A 17,500-nucleotide genomic window follows, 5' to 3' on the forward strand; every position below is an offset into this window, starting at 1 on the left:
CCTGTTTATTTTACATTATTAATAGATAAATCAACATGAAAGTCTTTTGCTTTGCTGTCCTGTTATGAAGGAGATATATTTAAGTCAATCCTCAAACACATTTGCATCAAACAATGAGCAAATATAGAATATGTGTGTGTCTCTCTACAGGTTCAGTCACGATGTGGCAGTAATGAGAACATTCTGAGAGCCAGTAAGTTCAGACTGCGTGTGTGTGTGTGTGGGTTTGTGTGTGTGTCTCATTAACATGCCAGCCTGTCTGCAGATACTTTAGATCACAGAGGAAAAAGCTTTATGGAATAAAATGTTTACCATTTACTGTCACGCGTTGTTTTAATCGTGTCGTGTGTGTGTGTGTGTGTGTGTGTGTGTGTGTGTGTGTGTGTGTGTGTGTGTGTGTGTGTGTGTGTGTGTGTGTGTGTGTGTGTGTGTGTGTGTGTGTGTGTGTGTGTGTGTGTGTGTGTGTGTGTGTGTGTGTGTGTGTGTGTGTGTGTGTGTGTGTGTGTGTGTGTGTGTGTGTGTGTGTGTGTGTGTGTGTGTGTGTGTGTGTGTGTGTGTGTGTTAAGGCCACAGTGCGGTGGACATCAGTAAAGTGGCTCGTCGTCATCGAATGTCTCCGTTCCCGTTGACGTCAATGGACAAAGCCTTCATCACTGTTCTGGAGATGACACCTATCCTGGGAATTGAAGTCATTAACTACAGAGGTGAGTCTTCACAAGGGTGTGTGTGTGTGTGTGTGTGTGTGTGTGTGTGTGTGTATACACTGCAGGTATGTGCCTCTATATTTTATCTGACCTGTCTGGTGCTATTAAAGGGGCACAGTAAGGGCGTACGGCCCTCTGATTTCCACATTGACGTGAGGTAATCTAAAAGATCGACTGTTTAGTTTACTCTTTAATCACTTTCTTTGCAGTTCTGTCATAAATCAAAACGGTTTCTATTGAGTACATTTTGATCCTGTATCTTGTTTTCTGTGCCTTGACTGTCTTTCTTTCATGTTCTGTGTGAAGCACTTTGTGACGTCTGCTCTTGAAAGGTGCAATATGAATAAAATTACTATTCTCATTATTTATACTATTATGAGTAAGAGAAGACTCTAGTGACTAAATGTGCTTTAAAAGTAAAACAGAATCTTTAATTTGATTCTGTTTGAAACATCATTTATTAGACCCTAATAATGATTTCATGTAGATTGTAATACTCTATATAAACATGATTTGAGTGTTTGTAATTAGAATATGGTTTGCACTAAACTTGGTCTTACTTTTTCAGACGGTATGGGTCGAGTGCTCGCTCAGGACATCTATGCCAAAGACAACCTTCCTCCGTTTCCTGCCTCTGTTAAAGATGGCTACGCTGTACGAGGTAAGACAATCTAACATATTACTTCATCTTATCAGATAATCATTACGTTTAGCCATGATAACACCATTAACTGTGACGCTAGAAGCAATGCAGAATGTTTAAACTTGAGCCCCATCTTTACATATTTTGGGGTCTTAATTGTTTTATAGGAACTAAAACGCTTTTTATTCCTCATCTGGCAGCTACAAATAGCTGGAAAGGCTGCGAAAGAAACTGCATTGCTATAAGAAAATATTTGACCGTGCAGGCCTCTGTAGTTGGATGTGTATGACTGCCGTGATGAGAAACCTGTGTTCTATGAGAGAAAATCATTGTTGTTGTTTTTTGTTAATATACCCTGGTGGCTTTGATTAAAGCAGTGCATGGATGTTGGATGTTTCTGCTTCAAAAACAGGAAGTCATCAGAAACTTAGAGTAACCATCTGAGCCTGTCAGTGGCAAAACAAGCGCTTTTTGTTGTTAAAGTTTGAAAAAGGATTACATTGCAGCCTTTACAACCAATGTCACAGCTGACAACTGAATCAATCTCCTCAAGTGATTCCATAATGTTTGTCCCTTTCAGTCATTTACGCTACGTGTGTAACATTAAGGGCTTTTTCACACTTTAAAAAAATCTCCTGATATTTCCAGGAGGAGCTGTATGTGTGAATGCAGACACTCTGACTTCACCCGGAGTTTCTCCTGCCAGACCCCGAGTAATTTTTCCACATTAAGTCTGAGTGAGCTGATGTGAGCACGCAGCAGGATATTCTCCGGAGATTTCACCTCGAGTGAGCAAGAGGGAGAGTGACATTTGTATCTGTGATGGGTGCACGGTGCATTGAGTGAAAGCACAAGACCTTCGTCAACCACTTCCTCGTTGTTTTTTTTTACGTCATGTCTTGCCTCAAGAGACCCCCGGCCCCCTTCCCGTCAGACAGGGATAGTCTCCCGCTGTGAGGTGCATATATGAACAGCCAGGTCAAGAGAATATCCGGAGCAGTCCTCCTCAGGAGTGGGATTTCCCATCTATCTTTAAGTTTTTGTTGGCATCGAATTGATTGGAGATAAAAAAATATATATTTAAATTCTCTTCCTGATTTCCACCTGAATCTCAGGTATCAGAAGTCATGTTCCCATTTCCATACTTAACCTGATTAACATCATTATCATTGACCTGTAGCTGCTGATGGCCCAGGAGACCGCTTCATCATGGGAGAATCCCAGGCTGGACAACAGGTCAGCGTTAATACACTAACTCTACACTAATGTTTGAGTCCTAGATAAGATGACCTTTTATAAGTAAAGCTTTAACATGGCAAACATTTTTAAACACTTCTAGTATTCCTTTAAAATCACTGTGATTACAAAAAAAGAAGAAAACACTACTGATCCTGCTAGTCCTGCTGCTGTGTTGTCAAAATAACTGTTACTCTGTTACTACTGAAGTGTTCACTCTTACTGCTGTTGACCTAGTCTCACCACCAGTACTCACTTCAATGACATGTGTCTGCTTCTTATTAGTACATTTTTGTAGCTATTGTCAGAAGTTGTACTGTTTGTTTCTGGCTTTATGATAATGGTATAGACGGTTCTCATATCATTTTAATTATCATATTTTGAGAAAGAAGTTAATTTTATTTCATAACTTATCACTTTTAGTTTTGTCAGGATGCACAACAAGCTCCAATGTAAACCCACCCAGGGCAATATTAGATTACAGCTAGAGGCATCTTGCACATTAGAAGTTAGGTACATGGTAAAAAGGGGCTAATGAAGCTGCTTTTCAGAGCGATAGATGGTTCAAATGTAGCAGGAATTTTTTGAAAAGATTCTGTACAGATGTTTAGTTAATATAAGATGCAAAAGAGGGGCAATGACAAGAACGAGTTGAACATTTGTAGGATTACACACAAAAAGATTTAGGATGAAGTTCACTGCATGCAAATTAGAAGATCCTTTGTTTACATTTCAGTGGGTAGCATGTTGGCCAGTTAAAAGGAAGTCTGGTAAGATTTTGTTGTTGTTAGAGAATACTACTCCAGCATGTGCCGGAGGAGATCAGAGAGAAGATAAGTAGTGCTGTTTTGTTTGCAGCACAAAGTTATCGTTTCTTGAAGTTTCTTTAACGGTAAAATAAGAAAAGTAAAACAATATGAAATACCAAAATGAATCAACATTTTGTGAATAAGCGTATAAGAAGGTATATAACAAATAAATTGAAAGCTTGCTCATAAAATGAGATTTTAGGAGGACTTAGGGCTTTACTGTGTTATGACATTTTAAGACAATGTTACTGGAGTATATTAACCAATAAACATCTGACCAAAACAGGACTAAAAAATAGTTTTTGTGTGCATGTGTGTGTGTGTAGCCTACCCATACAGTGATGCCAGGTCAGGTGATGAGGGTGACGACCGGGGCTCCGATTCCTTGTGGAGCTGACGCTGTGGTACAAGTGGAAGATACAGAGCTGCTGCGGGAGTCTGAAGATGTAAGTACACCATGCAGGACGTTACCCTCAACACTGACAGGTTTACTCCTGTCCTCCTCAGTAGCAGCTCTACTTCACCACTATCTTAAAAACAGAATGTGTTTATAAAGCAGACCAGGTGTAACAACAGACTTTCTGGTTTCAGGGCACAGAGGAACTGGAGGTGAGGATTATGGTCCAGGCTCGACCTGGACAGGACATCAGGTAAAAACCAACAGTCACTATTTCACAAAGTTGAAGTTAGTTACTATAAAAGCTACATGACTCAAGTAGTATGATTGTAACATGTTTATGTGTGTGTGCACAGGCCAATAGGTCATGACATCAGGCGAGGGGAGTGTGTGTTGGCTAAAGGAACACACATGGGCCCCTCAGAGATCGGCCTGTTGGCTACAGTGGGAGTGACCGAGGTCAGCGTGCACAAGTTCCCTGTGGTGGCTGTCATGTCCACTGGAAACGAGGTAAATACAATAACATGAAAGAACAGTTCCTCTGCAGATTACAGTCAAAACAAGCCAAGCTCTATTAATTGCCCGAGGTGTTTAAGACAGAAGTAAAAGACTCATCCCAAAAAAACTCTGTAGAAAAAACACAGATAAATAAACACAGTGGAGTATAGGCCCAGTCAGTTTAGGTCAATTTAGGCCTATTTCAGAAAATATGGGTTTTTTTTGTTTCTTTGCATTCATAGTTTTTTGTTGTCTACTTAAAAAAAAACATGTGGGTTGAATTATTTTTTGTTTTCTGTGACTGCAGCTGTTGAACCCAGAGGACGACCTCCACCCGGGTAAAATCAGAGACTCCAACCGCTCCACTCTCCTGTCCACCATCCAGGAACACGGATATCCCACCATCAATCTGGGCATAGTGGGAGACAAGTACGAGCACAAAAGCTTTATATATAGGAAACAAAACACTCTGCTTTTTTCACGCTTAACTTTCCCCAGACAATTTAGTCAGACATTTATTTTCAACAAAAAAATCAATAAAGTGAAAACATGCAAAATAAGTGCCAAGTTCACAATATACTGTAATTGCACGGATTTCTGTGGCCGCTGTGGCTCAGTTGGTAGAGTCGGTCGTCTCTCATCCGGAAGGTAGAGGGTTCGATCCCCAGCTCCTGCAGCAACATGTCTGATGTGTCCTTGGGCAAGACACTTAACTCCAAGTTGATCCTGCCGCCTCGTCGGCAGTGTATTGATGGGATGGTGGAAAATGAACACATACAATATAAGTCAGATATGTGCATCAGTGAAGGAAATAAGCTACAGACAAATTCAGCTTATTACCTGACTGAGATAGTTGCTTATAAAAATATCCAGTGACAGGACTTTTACTCTCCAACCTTTTAATCTTACATTTAATTAAAACAGAAGGAGAGAGGTAAAACAGGAGTGATTTAATTTGTTGAAACAGAGGTCAACACATCCAAACTTCAAGCTTTAGAAAACTGAATCCTTCGCTTCCCTTTATGCCGACTGATTTCATGTTTTTGCTTGAACCTGCTTGCCTTAATAAGCCCCTCGTATCCTTCAAACTCTACATCTTGTAACACAAGTTTCCATGAAAACTAAAAGTGTTCAAACCGTGTTCATCGTAACCCTGATGAACTCCACAGTTTTAATTTCTCAGACTTGTCAAAGCTCCTCCACACGTCTGTTGTAGTGAACTGCTGTGTCATCCTGTGTTTGCAGCCCTGATGACCTGCTGTCAGCTCTCCATGAGGGAATCAGTCGTGCTGATGTCATCATCACCTCAGGGGGCGTGTCCATGGGAGAGAAGGTAACCGCCTACCTTTAATTTACAGTATCTAATAAATCATTTTCAAAGTCAGTCTGTTGGACTGCTGATTTTCTGATTACTATTCACGTTTACACACAGTATCGTGTTATTGTTCTTTATCTATGTGTTTGTTTTCATCAGGACTATCTGAAGCAGGTGCTCGATATTGATCTTCATGCCCAGATTCACTTTGGACGAGTCTTTATGAAGCCAGGGTGAGAAGGAAACTGCAGCTTTTACTGTTTTTGAAATTTTATTACAGCCAAGGCTACGGTGGCTGGGAAGTTACAAAGTGTATATCACTTTTAAAAAGCTTGGGACACCTTTATATGTTGGACAAAACATGTCTACAATGAATTAAACAAAATTAAATGAATACATACCTTCCCTTTAACATTTTAGAAAACAAATTTACAAGATCAGAAACACTTTTACAAACCACAGAATCTTGCCGGAAAGGGAATGCACCAAATGCTTGAAGTGACCCAGAAGTGATTACGTGAGAAATAAAAACAAGTGGCCTTCATTAAAATATTTTTTGAAATCCCAGAGACTGTCCACACGAACAGCTAAATTGAGTTAACTGTCTTCAGCTGGGTTCCAAAAAATTGACCAAGTAACACAGTCTTTCCGCCGATACAAACCAATGAGCTGCTCCATCAATCACTTCCGGCAATTTGCACATTCCCTTTCTGTGGTTTGCAAATTTGTTTCGCATCTTGTAAAAACTTTTCTAAAATCTAAATTTGTTTTTGCCTTGGTTAAAAGTGTGTTTCTTTTGTAATTTAGTTTCCTAAAATGTAAAAATGTTTTCCATAATGTTGATTTGTCTCAAGCTTTGTAAATTGGTTTGCACTTCCCAGCTACTGTAAGGTCGATCATTTATAAAATACTCCCTTAAATACTACAGTAGGATGCCATCAAGATATAAAATAATGACCTGTGTGTTTCTGCTCCTCAGTCTTCCTACTACCTTTGCCACAGCTGACATTGACGGAGCACGGAAACTCATCTTTGCCCTGCCAGGTACGATTCCCATCTCTGAAGTTACTGTGTGCTGTGTGGGTGTCAAAGTGTGCCTATCCCCTGTTCTGTCTCTGACACACCACTGCTTAGCCCTAAAGGCCTGGTCTACTGGTTTTAGAGATCATTAATCTGAAGGCATGTCAGATTTGCTGTATGTAACATTCACCTTGGCACCAGAAGAGCAGACGCACTTCTCTGGTAAACAACAGGATGCAGTTTGTGTTTCCTAGTCTTGGTTCAGCTGTAATCCTCTTCATAATGTTTAGATCATTTCTTGTTTTAAACGGCCAGCTCTGATAAAACCCATTAATACGTTGCACTGGAAGTGTTTCATGCAAATGGAAAAAGTGCAAACCCACAGACAACACAGCACTGTGTGTATGCAGAAGTTGTGATTGTATCAGTTATCCAGTAACTGTGTTTTGTTTCTGTTTCCAGGTAACCCAGTGTCTGCAGTGGTGACGTGTAACCTATTTGTGATTCCTGCTCTGAGGAAGATGCAAGGCATACTGGACCCGAGGCCTACAATTATTAAAGCTAGGGTAAAACACACACACACACACACACACACACACACACACGAAAACATACACAAATCAACATATCAAGGTCCCTTATTGGTATTATGTGGTATACATATATATATATATTTAATTAAAAGTGTAACAAGGTCAGGACTTTTCCTTTAAGTGTCTAGCATTTTATTAATTTAAATGTTGTTATTTATTTATTTCAGCTCTCCTGTGATGTGAAACTGGATCCAAGACCAGAGTACCACCGCTGTATTCTCACCTGGCATCACCAGGAGCCGCTGCCCTGGGCCCAAAGCACAGGTGAGGACACACATATAAACATTTACTGCACACAGGGAATGTGGCAGGACTCTTTCATTGCTCTCCGTGTTAGATTGAATATTTTGTGATATTGTAACCAAGGCAATAACAAGCGTCGTTCTGTTTTAAAGGTCTGCATCCTTTTTCTTTACATTCACATGATATGCTTTCTTCTTCTTGTGTCAGCTGAAGTTTTCACACGGGAGAAGAAGAGTCAAACAGCTGGAGATAGATAACAACAGTGCTGTGTAGTCGTTAGGGGTTTGAACCGCTGCCAAGACACTTTGCATTTAAACTATTATTTGATCAATTACAAACATCTTTTAGAAATGAGACTGTACGATTAAACGTAACACACTTGTGTTGATATTTTCTTAAACCCTACATCACACGGGCTGAACGATATTGTGTTTGACCAAGTTAGGCTGGGCAGCGTTTGAGTTTGTGTATTCACTCTATCAGCTGCTTGTCGCCCCGCTCTCTCCGGTCGAGCTGTGGCTTCGTTCATGTAGGCTGTTGAGAGAGTGAATGTGACCTTCAGCCCACAAACAGCATGGTGATATCAGTGAGTCAACAGGTAGTGGGAGATGGTGACCTACTGTTTCATAAAGGTTCTGGTTGGTTGGTTGATGCTACCCACAAGTCTACTTGTAAAGTTTTATTAAGATACGTGTGACTTCACCTGTTTTTTCTCCACCTGGACATAATTTGATAATGTTCATTTTTTCTATATTTAATGCGAATGATGTTGATTGTTGTCTTTTTTATGAAGAGTCCAAGATACATTTCTGACTGTGTGAGACAATAATCTTGATCTCAATCTTAGATTTAAAAATACTTTTTTACCTACTGCAATTGCACTTTATAACGACTCCCCTTTAAGTAAGGACAGAAGACATTTAAACTTTTAAACTTTAGCCTGAGCTGCATATATATATCAAACTGTATATTTGCACACTTGACTGCTTTTTTATCATAATTCTTTATTTATCTATCATACTATGCACTGGCAGAGCTAGTATTTTGTACTGTTATCTATGAGTAACAGCTACTTATGCACATGGACCATCCATACCACTTTTTATCCTGGCTATGTATTGTGGGCTCATGTTTTTTTGTATGGGTGGGATATGTATGTATATATGTGTTGTGTTGTGTGTTTGTATGTATGCTGGCTGCTGGAACACCTACATTTCCCTGCTGGGATGAATAAAGTATATCTTATCTTTATCTTAATCTGTTATCACTTTACTATGCAGGCAGAGGGCTGGATCAAATGAGAAATAAACAGGAGGGAGATTTTGTTTTGTTAGAAAATAGCCTTAAAGTCCCAAGAAAGTTAATTATTATTTTTGGGATCGACATAAAAACACTTTGTTTATCTGGTTCATTATCTATACTTTTCATATCGCAATTATATACCCCCCCAAAATGAAAATAAAATATTGCAATGACAGTTTTTCCCCAAATTGTGACGCACCAGTATTCCCAATACACAGACTCAGTTGTAGTGCTTCATGTTAAAGGTCTCTCTCACCCTGTCTCTGTTTCTGCAGGTAACCAGGTATCCAGCAGGCTGATGTCAATGCGTAGCGCCAATGGTCTGCTGATGTTACCTCCTAAAACCGAGCAGTATGTGGAGCTGCACAAAGGAGAGGTCGTGGACGTCATGGTCATCGGACGGCTATGATGCAGGTACGTCGTCAGAAGAACGTTGTGTTTCCACAGTTTGGAGCCAGGACTTTTTAGAGCTTGTTGGGGAATAGATTCTGTGATTGTGTGTTTGTCCTGTTTGTTACTCTGAACACCTTATTGGAACAAAACTTTTTTTAACTATTGTTATTCCTCGTCATATGTGGGGACTGCCAAATTTTCGACATCTGTTCAGACTGTAATCATCATTAATTGCGGGTCTATAGACTTAACGGAAACCCGCACGTAAACATCTGTAACACAAACGATTCCTTCCGCAGATTTCAACGTCACTCGCTACCGATTACCATGGCAGTGCCAGGACTTCCTGTCTGGACAGGAAACGGGCGGGGGCAGGAAGTGATGCATGTCTACCTGGTCGCCATTAGCTGTGATGTCATATGCAACAGCCAATCGGAGCCAGCGGAGGCTGAATCCTCATTGGTCTGCTCTGAGGAGATCACTGTATTTCAACGGAGAAAAAAAATGTGAAAAAAATATATGAAATATGAGATTTATTCTGTAATATTATTATTATCCTGATGATAATGATTATTAATATTCTTAATTAATATTCTATTTATTATTATTATTATCATGGTTCTGATTGAATATTATCATCTTAGTAGTGATCATGCCCTCTTCTCCCTGTTCATTTGCTTTGTGCGTTTGACATTTTCCCTGGTAGATATAGAGATATAGAGACTTTCTCCTCCTTCCTCCACTCTCCCTCGCCTTTTTTCCTCCTCTACACCTTCTTTCTCTCTTCTTCTTCTTCTACTTCTTCTTCTTTTTGATATAGAGACTCCTTGATTACCTCTCCCTGCACTACCGCTACATCTGCTCCTGAAAGACACAGATCCTTACATCCGTATTGACAGATATATATGAACTAAAGACTTTTAAAAAGATATCTTTTGATCTAAGCTGCTCATAAAGTTTGTGCCAGTGTGGTAAATATGACCCATTTTGGGTGGGGGGGGGGAAAAAAGGAGAAAATACAAAAGACAGGTTTTTTTCTTTCCTGAGATGACAAGAGGACACTTTCTAACCATCCTGAAACACTTTAACTCATCATTACTCTCAATGAAAGCCATGAAGCTCTTAAATGTGGATCAGTGGCTGTACAGGAATGATTCCTCTGGTCCAGACGTCAAATATTACTGCTTCTATTGAACCATTATGATTTAATGTCCGAGATGGGACACTGATAGATTAATACAAATCTCACCCTGCATTCGAGTGTCTGTATCTGATCTGTAGTTTTATGACATTAAACGCAGTACGCACTTGTATACAGAGAAGGTTTCTATAATGGTGCCAATTCCAATATTTTTCTACTATAAAAGGATAATGCCTTTGATATTTTGTATTTTTCTTTTTGTCCAGATCCCATTGAATGACCATAAACAACATTTGGTAATTTCACACGAATATAAATGGGCTGATAACAGATGCAAGATTAAAAATGTGTCAAACAGCAAGCTTTAGGGGCGCTGGAAGAATCAAGAATTTATGCTAAGCTAAGTTAAATAGCTTCAAGATCGAGATTCATTTTTATACAAAAAAAAGAGGATTACGTGTTTGAAAAAGCTTCTCATTTAATCGATCTTTAAAGTAACTGTCATAAAAAAGACTGTTTCCAAACGTTAAAAAACTCTTCCTTCGAGTGGTTATTTAAATGTATTGAGTGCTCCTTGTTTATTCTTAAACAGCTGGGCACTTTATTTCAAGCAATATTTGCAAACAGGTGAGAGAAGTTCATTTTTAGGGACTACTTTCAGTTGTTGATTATTGCACAAAATGTCCAGGATCAGGATGGTGATCATGTTAAATGTTTATTTTTGACTTTGTCCTGTACAAAGAACAACACAGGAAACAGTAGAGATTTTAAAGACATGTAAACAGACCCATTAATAGAAACCAGTAAAAACACTAAATACAGCAGTTTTATTTTTAAACTGCCACTAACCTGTTTCTAAATGCTAAGCTAGGTGTAGCTAAGGACACCTTTTGTGTTTATCCACTAAACATTTTTTTTTTACCTTGGGGTGAATGATTCACAGGTCTCTTCCTTTTAAAATCAAATGGAACCAATATTTAAAAAACACTAAAAAAAAAACCCCACTGAATTAAAGAGTTTCATGTTAAAAAAAAGGGTCTAGCCAACACTATTTGGAGGGGGGTTCAGGGGCTGAAAGCTGAGCTGCCAATAGTCTATTTCAAGGATATTAAGTTTCACATAAAAAAGGTCTCTTTGAGGCTCCTCAGCGGGGTTTCAGTGGCTGCTAGCTGAGCTGTTTCTATAACTTTAGCTGACTGTTCATAAAAGTTTTTCTTAATGTTATTTAAGTGAAGAAATGACAGTGACCAGATTTGAATACAAAGAGAGTCTTCGGCTTGAAGTGTTTAATTTCCTGGCTGACGGTTGACACTTACAGAAACTGATGGTTGTTACATGTTAACTTTGGGCTCAGTTAACCTCAGATGCTCAGACGCTAACATAGGAGCTAAGTACTTTATGACACTAGGCTGAAAAAAGAGGAACAAAGAGTCAACGCTATACGAGTGATTTCTGAGCAAATTCAAGGCAATGTTCAAACATGTCAAGAGGAACAGTGTGGCTAAATGTTGTGTCTTTATTATCTTTTTGGACAACAATGAAGAAGCTCTGTGGCACACAGGAATACGATTTATACAATTTTGATAACACACTCAATCACAAGTCGGCAGAATCTGTTGGTTCAGGTCATTCGATGGGATTCATTGATGGTACGAAAAATACAATATCATCAGCCTTATACTTTAAGTAGCCAAAGATCAAAGACTTTACCGAGATGGCCAATTACACATCTTCATCTTTTTTCAAATCAACAAACGTGAGCGAACAAGCTGCTTGATTGTGCTGTGAAATAAACTTCCAACCCAACATCACTTGAAAGCAGGGTGTTGTGTTCAGGTGCTCGTAAACTACAAAACTGGTCTGTTCCTACCATGACAGTGTAAAGGTGCTTGTTAAAGTCAAAGAACAAAAAAAAAATCGAAATCATTTGACTGCTTCTCTCTCAATGTGCTGTACGTAGTCAGAGCTACACTGAGAAATCTAGACAACCTTAGGCTGAGTTTACTGTTAGCATAAACAAGCTAGTAGGCTGATTAGTTTCCTGCTGATTAAACACCAAAATTGTTTACCAATTAACAAGGACCATTTAAATGCATCAGATGCAACCTGTGATTACTAAGCATTCACCAATGCACCATACCTTAACTCCTCATGTTCCTCTGATTCTTCCTGTCAGTGTGATCAGTGCCAAACAAACCCCAAGGCCGAAAGTCTAATGCTGCATTCAGGTCATATCAGGAAAAAGTGGTACCTATTTGAAATTATTCGTATGTAGAGATATACTAGAGTTTTTTTTTGTATATGTATGTTGCGCCTGATTATCCTCAATTATCCCCAGAGATAACTTCTGGATCCAAAGCTCATATCTCCTACCTTTCCTTTGTGACTTGAATGCAGCGCTAGTCAGCACTTCTGAGCTTTGACCCCTCTCCTGATAGGCTGATACAGTCTTCCTCCACACATTCCCTCACCTCTTCCCTCCCCTCTCATCTTCCTGCCCTCCCCACACTCTTGCATGCCCATAAAAGGGGCGCGTTTTCTTCTCTTTGGGCAGGTTTCACTTCCAGGCGTGAGATCAGAGGTGCAGCACCTGGGCGGGGTCTCCTGATATGACTAAATGATATGTCCATAGCAGTTGTTGAAGCGATCATAGCTGCTTATAAAGAAAGCTTAAAGTCCAGGATTTTGGTACCAACACTGTCTTCTCATTTTTTCCGCTGGCTCAGATGTTTGAAACTTCCCAGTTACCTCAAATGCACCATAAATCTATCCATCAGTGGCTCATGCTGGGTTCATGTCATAGAGAAGAAATGGAAAGAAGAGTATGCAAAAGTTTAAAGACCCGTTTGTTAGATGAATAAACAAAAAAAAAAGGATAATTCAATTTATGTTTTCTGAAGCTCGTATTCACGGTAAAGCCGTGATGACATGAACGCAGCATCAGAACACGTCCTGGCACCTGCCCAAGGAGAACCAATCAAACCCAGATAAATCCATTTGAGTAAGAAGACGCAGGTTATTGTTAAACTGCCTTTGTACTGAGTGATTCGTAACACTGGACTTATCTCAGTGTCACACTGCACACACTATAAACTATGACCAGCACTTGTAATGAAGCAATGACACAGCATTCTACTACTACTGTACAAATATGATGAAGAGGATGTTCTTTTCTGTAATGATAATGATATTATTGAAACTGAAGATGAATTAATAAAAATAATCCTGATTATTCTGTACATTCTGTTTGGCCAAGTCATTCTTGCAGAAAGCTGTGTGATAATCATTTAGGGCATATGTGTATTATTTCAGATTTATTAAAGGTGAATTTTTCTATTTAAAACAACAGGGAAGGGGCAACAGTGGCCTAGCAGTAAGATTGTGCGGCACATGTGCAAAGGCTGCCTATAGCCCTCAAAGCGGGCGACTCGGGTTTGAATCTGACCTGTGTCTCCTTTCCTGCATGACATTCCCCACTCTCTCTCTGACTCACTGTCCTGTCTCTACAATAAAGGCATAAAAAGCACTAAAATAAATCTTATAAATAAAATAAAAAACAATAAATTAAGACACAGCTCCCCTTCAAAATGAACGCCACAAAAATCAAACTAGTACAGAATTAATTTTTCTCTCATTTAATCAATGTACACTTAACCTTCAAATACTTCTCTTTAAGGGGCAACCACTTCACTATAATTTTGTTTTCGCCAACATTTGGATGTTTTGTTGCGAGGAATGCCAAAAGTGTGTTTAAAAAATCTATTGTGGTGTCTATAGTATCTAGTGGTGTCAAAAGACATCCAGTGTTTCCTTTACTCTTGGATAAAATACACCACGGTCTGGGTGAATACTTGATCCTGATTGGCTGTGCTATAAAACATCCATTAACTCCAGATATTGTCAGGAAATACATATCAGGAAATAATGCACACATTCTTGCTTTAAGCACTCAATATGAGCAAAATGTTATCTTTAATGAAAAATGTCAGGAAAATTAACCAAAGTATTAAGTAACCGATTTCCAAAATGTTTTTTTCTGCCCTCGTTTTTGATAAAACCGGGGCTTCTTGATACTAACTTTTAGTTTAAGCTTTCTTTATCATAGTTTAACAAAAATATAATGTAGAGAAATTACAAAATCTTAGGGATTCATTACAATAGTAAGTAGTGAAGGGTGCATATAATCTTAAAATTTAAGAGTTATTTTCAAGACTTTGTAAATGCCCATAATGGTGGCTTTCTTATTGGTCAGTCCCTCCAGCGTTTTAAACTACATTTTCAATTAATTTTTGGACTGGTGTACATTTGGGCTTCCTTTCAGACCATTTAGACTTCTGGATATAACACTTGCCATGTAAAAGGAGAAGGTTTAAACAGCAACAAAAAAGACAATATTTCTGTCCATATCATTTTTTCTGTAACAGAGAACAATATATTTTTCTGTAAATTAATTTTAGTTCAAAATTACATTTCAAATACATGTTAAAAATTCATCCAGAAATAAATACGTAGATGCATTCATAGAATAAATGAAAAAATAATCCTTGAACCAATTTAGGAAAACATGCTTGATTCCTAAATAGCATTTCTATATGTATTTGTTTTTATTTTAAAGGGACTGAGCATATTAATCAACATTTCTGCAAATATGCCAAAAGTTAGCCAAAAGGCAAGTGTCCATCTGTAGTCCCTGGCCAGATAAGAAATGTTTTTAAAAAGCAATTTGTTGATTAAAAAAAGGAATAGTTGTAGAATAAACTTCCCCCTCGATACCTGTTATTAGTTTATCAATATTTGTAATTCAAGTGGGTTCGTTGACCACATTCCACAGAATGTCACGTTTCTGATTGGTTCCTGCGAGATTCCGCTTAACGCGTCGTCCAATCAGCTTCATTGTTTCATACAGCCGGTGGTATGTTGTCCCCGCCCCCCGTGTGAAGCTGGAGATGACAGTCTGAGAGGAGGTGGAGGAGGAGAGGGAGCAACAAGTCTGTATGAGTGAAACTGTGAATTCAAAGAACATACATCGAATTACTACTGATTGGGCTTAAAGGAAACTATTCGTGACGAGTTCCCAGTTGGATTCATCTGCTGAGGGAGTACGGAGTGAGTATTTAAATGTTGTCGGTTCTGGTCTGAAGCGGCTTTGTTATCAACAGGTGCCGCAGGAAGGACCGAGCTAAGCTAGTTAGCTGCTAACATTAGCCTGATAACGTTCAGTGCAAATGTACCCACCCTTTTTAAATCAAGTGAAGTTTTTGTTTTGGGGTAGTTTGAAAGTTTAAGTCAAGTGAATACATTTTATTTCAACTGAAAATTACACTAATTAGCGTTAGTTTAACATTTATGCTCGTATAGTTTAGGGTTACTTTGATAGAGTAACAGGCTAACCAAAACAGCTAATGCTACTCAATGTGGCTAGCTGTCATATAAACCCTCCATATGTTTTATAAAGTTAAATGTTAGTATTATATATAATTTTAGAGTCATAACAGATTAGTGTGTTCAGTTTAAGTTATTTAAGTTTTATCTTTTAACAATGGGTAATTTAACAGCAAGACTACAAAGTTAATATTGCTTTCACTAAGGATGATAACTTTATTTAGTGATAAACTTTATAAAAGTTAGTAAAGAAGTTATATTGACTGATTTGTAAAGTTGATCTAGGGTTATAAGAAGTTAGCTTTCAGACAGGGTATCAACTTCTGATTAAATAATGATAAAAATACAAATTATTTATACAGCACTTTTGAAAAACACAATGTTACAAAGTATTTTAAACAGATATTAAAACGAGGAAATATATTTATGAATACATTGAAACATGCAGAAATCCACATATAGGCATTCACAATTCAAATACATGAGCATCTTATTCAGATATACAAATTGTGACACATGACTAGAAATAGCGATAAAGGCAAACAGGAAATAGTGTAAAAGGCTAGCCCATAAAATATGTTTTTAACAGCCTTGTAAAAGGGAATGCTGTTCCAATATTAATATAAAATATAAAGCTCTTGTAAACTCAGGAAATGTATGATCCTAACCTGCTGTGTAGTTGCCAAAGAACAAATCTGTACCAGCTATGTTTGTACATATAAGTAGCCTTGGGTCTTATCTCTAATAGAGAATGGTATGTATGTTTTTTGCTGTGTAAACACAAGATAACAACAATACTACTGAGAGCAGTATTAATGGCAAGAATGTGACTTATCGTGATCTACTTTTAAGACATCACTGTGAAGGCAAATCAGACAACTCTCAATATGTAACATGTCACATCTTTTAAAAAGAATGTACCTTATTAGTATTTTGTTTTATAAACCAAAGTCATCATTAATTTTTCCATTGAATACCCAAAGTCAAGTGGTAGCGTGTACAGAGATGATCATGCAAAAGTTTAAATATCTCAACATGCACATTTTATTTGGATCGTCAGAATAACAATATAGCATATCAGCCTATATGCTACTTTGCTGTTGAAGGCCACAAAGCTAAACATTAACATGTTTGTTTGGCATGACCTGAATTAATTTGTGAAAGTAAGATTTGTGGAGATGTAAAGACAAGACAGAGAAGAAAGGAACGAAGCCTGCTGGTGACCAAATAATCAGACACAAGGTCTTGAAAACACTCACTCTGAAATCATCAAATGTCAGTGACTGATTGCAGTGTCATGCTGTGTGCCCGAGGCTTGGTGATAACACTTTGTTGTTTTTGTTGTGTGGTTTGTTTCTGGCAGGCTTACATTCTCATTCCTTTTTACAATCACTGTCTGAGTGCCTTTGGACAAAAAAAAACAACCTAACTTAAAAATATTTACAAGAAGAATCTTTGGTATCAGTGTCGCTGATTGCAGTCCTGTCCTGTTAGATGAAGGTGTGAACACAAATGAAGCAGAGAAACCATAACGTTTCATATTGCTTTGGGTCAGAAGAGCTGCAACCTGCAGATGGGATGGAAATATAAATAACTGTGTCAGCATTAGAGATGTTATGATGCCATTTTTTCCCTTTGATACACTGTTTCTGATACCTACAGTTAAGTATTTTCTGGAGTACCCTTCTAAAACTGAAGATGAAGCCAATAGAAAAACTGCAAAAACTGCCATTCCTCTAGTGTCCACATGAGGCTCTTTGCAAAGTCCCCATTAACTCTCATTTTAACAGCAGAAATAAACATGATTACAGGTACAACAAGTAC

At 38.3% G+C, this 17,500-nt stretch overlaps 2 protein-coding genes across 3 annotated transcripts in view; both read left to right on the plus strand.

Moving 5' to 3' along the window:
• The window catches only part of gphna (gephyrin a), a 27,766-nt gene extending 14,233 nt beyond the window's left edge, over positions 1–13,533 (plus strand). For both annotated transcript variants that reach the window (XM_061063846.1, XM_061063845.1), the window contains 15 exons: positions 151–193; positions 567–704; positions 1,273–1,365; positions 2,528–2,583; positions 3,719–3,838; positions 3,984–4,042; positions 4,146–4,299; positions 4,595–4,716; positions 5,533–5,620; positions 5,762–5,835; positions 6,582–6,646; positions 7,085–7,188; positions 7,383–7,479; positions 9,036–9,174; positions 9,453–13,533. In XM_061063846.1, coding sequence (XP_060919829.1) covers positions 151–193; positions 567–704; positions 1,273–1,365; positions 2,528–2,583; positions 3,719–3,838; positions 3,984–4,042; positions 4,146–4,299; positions 4,595–4,716; positions 5,533–5,620; positions 5,762–5,835; positions 6,582–6,646; positions 7,085–7,188; positions 7,383–7,479; positions 9,036–9,169 — 1,347 coding nt within the window. In that variant the 3' untranslated portion in view covers positions 9,170–9,174; positions 9,453–13,533. The remainder of the gene's footprint in view (positions 1–150; positions 194–566; positions 705–1,272; positions 1,366–2,527; positions 2,584–3,718; positions 3,839–3,983; positions 4,043–4,145; positions 4,300–4,594; positions 4,717–5,532; positions 5,621–5,761; positions 5,836–6,581; positions 6,647–7,084; positions 7,189–7,382; positions 7,480–9,035; positions 9,175–9,452) is intronic.
• A 1,714-nt stretch (positions 13,534–15,247) lies between these two features.
• pals1a (protein associated with LIN7 1, MAGUK p55 family member a) overlaps positions 15,248–17,500 on the plus strand; it is a 29,117-nt gene continuing 26,864 nt past the window's right edge. The window contains exon 1 of the mRNA XM_061063305.1: positions 15,248–15,400. The gene's annotated coding sequence lies outside the window, so the exon portion shown is untranslated. The remainder of the gene's footprint in view (positions 15,401–17,500) is intronic.

Source organism: Labrus mixtus, chromosome 18 (assembly GCF_963584025.1).
Source record: "Labrus mixtus chromosome 18, fLabMix1.1, whole genome shotgun sequence".
In the NCBI taxonomy this organism is placed as follows: Eukaryota; Metazoa; Chordata; class Actinopteri; order Labriformes; family Labridae; genus Labrus; species Labrus mixtus.